This window comes from Boleophthalmus pectinirostris, unplaced genomic scaffold (genome assembly GCF_026225935.1).
Source record: "Boleophthalmus pectinirostris isolate CB_2022bp ecotype Guang Dong unplaced genomic scaffold, ASM2622593v1 HiC_scaffold_4, whole genome shotgun sequence".
NCBI lineage: Eukaryota > Metazoa > Chordata > Actinopteri > Gobiiformes > Gobiidae > Boleophthalmus > Boleophthalmus pectinirostris.
In genome coordinates, this window is record NW_026571353.1 from 42973280 (window position 1) to 42978279 (window position 5000).

The 5000-nt window shown below is 47.5% G+C and overlaps 1 protein-coding gene across 1 annotated transcript in view; it reads right to left on the bottom strand.

The window, feature by feature from the left end:
* LOC110168479 (neural proliferation differentiation and control protein 1-like) overlaps window positions 1-5000 on the bottom strand; it is a 12309-nt gene that overhangs the window by 3821 nt on the left and 3488 nt on the right. The window contains exons 3-5 of the mRNA XM_055161998.1: window positions 4934-5000; window positions 4045-4183; window positions 862-1098 (exon numbers count right to left, since the gene is read on the bottom strand). The exon at window positions 4934-5000 is cut by the window's right edge and continues 86 nt beyond it. Of these exons, the coding sequence (XP_055017973.1) occupies window positions 862-1098; window positions 4045-4183; window positions 4934-5000 (443 nt within the window). The remainder of the gene's footprint in view (window positions 1-861; window positions 1099-4044; window positions 4184-4933) is intronic.

A 5000-nucleotide genomic window follows, 5' to 3' on the forward strand; every position in this document is an offset into this window, starting at 1 on the left:
GGGGTCAGAGGAGGGTCAGAGGGGTCAGAGGAGGGTCAGAGGAGGGTCAGAGGGTCAGCGAAGGTCAGAGGAGGGTCAGAGGGTCAGAGGCGGGTCAGAGGAGGGTCAGAGGGTCAGAGGAGGTTCAGAGGGGGTCAGAGGGGGTCAGAGGGGGTCAGAGGGTCAGAGGAGAGTCAGAGGGTCAGAGGAGAGTCAGAGGGTCAGAGGAGAGTCAGAGAGAGGTCAGAGGGTCAGAGGAGAGTCAGAGGGTCAGAGGGGGTCAGAGGGTCAGAGGGGGTCAGAGGGGTCAGAGGGTCAGAGGGGTCAGAGGTCAGAGGGTCAGAGGAGGGTCAGAGGGTCGGAGGGTCAGGAGAGGTCAGAGGGTCAGAGGGTCGGAGGGTCAGAGGGTCAGAGGGGTCAGAGGGGTCAGAGGAGAGTCAGAGGGTCAGAGGGTCGGAGGGTCAGAGGGTCAGAGGGTCAGGGTCAGAGGGTCAGGGGTTAGGGAGGGTCAGAGGGTCAGAGGAGGTCAGAGGGTCAGAGGGTCAGAGGGGTCAGAGGGGTCAGAGGAGAGTCAGAGGGTCAGAGGGTCGGAGGGTCAGAGGGTCAGAGGAGGTCAGAGGGTCGGAGGGTCAGAGGGTCAGAGGAGGTCAGAGGGTCAGAGGGGTCAGAGGGTCAGAGGAGGTCAGAGGGTCAGAGGAGGTCAGAGGGTCAGAGGGGTCAGAGGGTCAGAGGAGGGTCAGAGGAGGGTCAGAGGGTCAGAGGGTCGGAGGGTCAGAGGGGTCAGAGGGTCAGAGGAGGTCAGAGGAGGGTCAGAGGGTCAGAGGAGGTCAGAGGGTCGGAGGGTCAGAGGGTCAGAGGAGGGTCAGAGGGTCAGAGTCTTACCTGACCCAACAGGCTCCTGCGATCATCAGAGCGACGGATCCTGTGACGATGAAAACGCTGCTCATGACTGAGACGACAGAGAGGAAGAGGGTGAGAGGAAGAGAACGAAGAGACGAAGGACGAAACAACCACGACGAGGACGAAGACGAGGACGAAGACGAGGACGAAGACGAGGACGAAGACGAGGACGAAGACGAGGACGAAGACGAGGACGACGGCGAAAACAAAGACATGCTCCTGACGAAAAATCAAGAAAAACTAAAACAAAAAAAACACTAAAACGACATCGAAAAACGTCGCCAAAAACCCCGAGCGAGAAACAGAAAACAGAGAAGATTTAAAATTCCAAAGACGAGGAGCAAATCCGGATCAAAAATTGGATAAACAGAAATCCAAACTATATATATAAAAAAAAAAATTATTCTAAGAAAAAACAAAACTGTGCTCTTTAAATAATAAATAAGAAAGAAAATTTTTTTTAACTTAACAAAACCAGAAAAACACCTCGAGAAAAGAACAAAAGAATTAAACTGAATATTAGAAATGGATTCTATATTTTTTAAATATACTTTTTTTTTTTTTTTTTATAATTGGCCCAAAATAAAAAATTAATTAAAAAGAAAAAAAAAAAAGGATCCCGTTTCAGTAAAAAACCCCAAAAAAGATTAAAAAATAATAATCAGAACAAGTGAAGGATGAGTCGAAAAAAAAGATTTTAAAAACTTAGAGAAAACCAGAGGAGAAGGTCTGAGGAGCAGATGGAGGAAAACATCTGATTAAAAAAAAAAGACTAGAATGAAATCAAGAACGAGAGGTTGTAAAAATCTTCCAAAAGACAAAACAAAACCAGGACTAGAATGTGGAGTCTGGTTGTTCGTCCGCGTGTGGAAGAGGAGCTGTGGACTTGGGCTCTTCGCTCGTTTCTCTGGAGGCTTCTGCTCCGGCGCCGCCTTTAAGGATCACGGGAATTCACGGTTAACGCGGCGAGACCCGGAGCCGCCGGGGGCTTCGGGAGCGCGGGAAATCGAGACTTTCCCCGACACAAAGACGTCCTTTTGTCCGGGTCACATCTTCACGGAGGATCACGACGACTCCTCGTGAACTTCTGAGACGTTCAGAGCTTCAGGCGCCGAGAGACGCTCGAACGCCACCAGAAAAACAACAACAACAACAACTAAAACTAAAACCACTCAGCAGCTCAGAGCTCGACAGCTTTTCCAGCGTGTCACAAACTTAACCAGATTCTGTTTGGTTTGGACTTGTGACTTTCTCTGAGCAAAGATTCAAGGAACGTCCGGAAAGAACAAACTCTAAATCAAATAATAATCAAATAATAATCAAATAATAAAATAATAATCAAATGAAATCATCTACTTTATACGACGGAGTAAAAGGGTCAGATAAAAAACTAAATAAATAAAAACATGCTGGCGCTACGAGAATAAAGTCGTAACATTTCAACATTAAAGTCGTAAATTTACGAGAATAAAGTCGTTATTTTATGAGAATAAAGTTGTGTCAAAATAAAGTGTTAATATCAGGAGAATCTCAGCGGCTCGTGGAGAATTTGGAGCATTTTGTAAAGGAGAAGAATCTGTGTATCATTCGTTCATTCGACTGAATCAGAACTAAACCAGGTCCAGAACCAAACCAGAAAGACCAGGACTGAGACCGGAACCAGACCAGGACTGAAAACGGTTTAGTCCTGGTTTAGTCCTGGTTTAAGTCACAGAAATGGGAAATGGCGTTTCTGTGACTTTAAAATGTGATGCAGAACTGAACCAGGACTAAACCAGGACTGAACCAGGACTGAACCAGGACTGAACCAGGACTAAACCAGGACTAAACCAGGACTAAAACCAGAGACTAAACCAGACTAAACCAGACTGAAACCAGGACTGAACCAGGACTGAACCAGGACTGAACCAGGACTGAACCAGGACTGAACCAGGACTAAACCAGGACTAAACCAGGACTAAACCAGGACTGAACCAGGACTAAACCAGGACTAAACCAGGACTGAACCAGGACTAAACCGTTTTCAGTCCTGGTTCAGTCTGGAGGCACAAATAATGAAGAAAATTGTTGTTAATTTTCTTATTTTTGGTTTTATATTGAAAAACAAGTTTCTTCTTCTGACGCATTTTTCACTTTGACTTTGATTTTATTACGACTTTATTCTCATGATATTATAACTTTATTTTAACTTCGACTTTATTCTCGTAAAATTACGACTTTAATGTCGAAATGTTAGGACGTTATTCTCGTAGCTCCAGCATGTTTTTTGTTTTTTTATCTGACCCTTAAACTCCGTCGTAACTTTAAACTGTTGATTCATTAAACTTCAGGTTTTTAAAGATTTTATAAAATGCATTTATTTCTGTCAGATTTAAAGAACACGGACACTTTTACAGAAAAACAGACACAGACCGATATATCGAACGGCCGATATTCAGATTTTACTCTCAGGTGTGTGACGCAGGAGAAACTCAGGAGAAACTCAGGAGGAACTCAGGAGGAACTCAGGAGGAACTCAGGAGGAACTCAGGAGGAACTCAGGAGGAACTCAGGAGGAAACTCAGGAGGAACTCAGGAGGAACTCAGGAGGAAACTGAGGAGGAACTGAGGAGGAACTGAGGAGGAACTCAGGAGAAACTCAGGAGAAACTCAGGAGGAAACTCAGGAGGAACTCAGGAGGAACTCAGGAGAAACTCAGGAGGAACTGAGGAGGAACTGAGGAGGAACTGAGGAGGAACTGAGGAGAAACTCAGGAGGAACTCAGGAGGAACTCAGGAGGAACTCAGGAGGAACTCAGGAGGAACTCAGGAGGAACTCAGGAGGAACTGAGGAGGAACTCAGGAGGAACTCAGGAGGAACTCAGGAGGAACTCAGGAGAAACTCAGGAGAAACTCAGGAGAAACTCAGGAGAAACTGAACTGAGGAGGAAACTCAGGAGGAACTCAGGAGGAAACTGGAGGAGGAAACTCAGGAGGAACTCAGGAGGAACTCAGGAGGAACTCAGGAGGAAGGAAGGAACTCAGAGGAGGAACTGAGGAGGAGGAACTCAGGAGAAGGAGGAACTCAGGAAGGAGGGGAGGAACTCAGGAGGAACTCAGGAGGAACTCAGGAGGAACTCAGGAGGAACTCAGGAGGAAACTCAGGATAAAAACGTCGCTGTCGGACGGGGGGCGGGGGCGGGGCTGGACCACGGCGCTGAGCAGAGCCGAGCTGTGATTGGTCACCGCCGTGGGAGGGGCCGAGGGCGAGGCGCTGCGATTGGCCGGCGGCGCGCTGGGGGCGGGGTCTTTCAGAGGGGGCGGAGCTAAGTGAGACACAAAACACAAGGACAAGAAACGTCCTCAGAAAACACAGGTCACATCGGGTCATGTCGGGTCACATCAGGTCATGTCGCATCAGGTCACATCGGGTCATATCAGGTCACATTGGGTCAGACTGTGGTTTTCATGTCATTTCACTCATCAAATATTTAAATCACCACGGAACCTTTTACCGGTTTGAAAATGCAGTATTCATCCTCCCTTTACTCCTTACACTAAGTCACTCCCCCTTCAGAGCACCATCACACCTACTTCAGCCTGTTCCTGCGTGTTCCTCCGGTCAAATGTTCTAAAGTTCTGTGACTCGGTCGACTTGAACACGCCTGAGTGAAATCAAACAGACTTTTGCAAACACGGACACGAGACCAACGGGACCCAAGAGTTTCTGTCGACCTCAAACTTTTCCTTTCATTTGTGAGAGTTTCAGTTGTTCTTTGTTTGTTTATTTTCCGTGTGGGACTCGGACAAACGTTCTGACGTCTTCTTTGTCACGAGTCATTTCGAAAAAACAAGTTCTACTTGGTTCCCGTTGGGAAACAACTTTTCAGTTCCCAAATGCTCTGATTTCCGGTGTGAACATGAGTCGGTTCAAGATCAGGTGCAGGAACCGACACCGACACGAACCTGTCGACCTGAAAACACCTGGACTGAATCATGTCTGAGTCAAACACGAACTGAATAAAAACACATGAACAACACGGTCAGTGTGTATCCTGCGCTCTGATTGGCCGTACCTGTGATCCCTGCGCTCTGATTGGCCGTTCCTGTGATCCCTGCGCTCTGATTGGCCGTTCCTGGGAG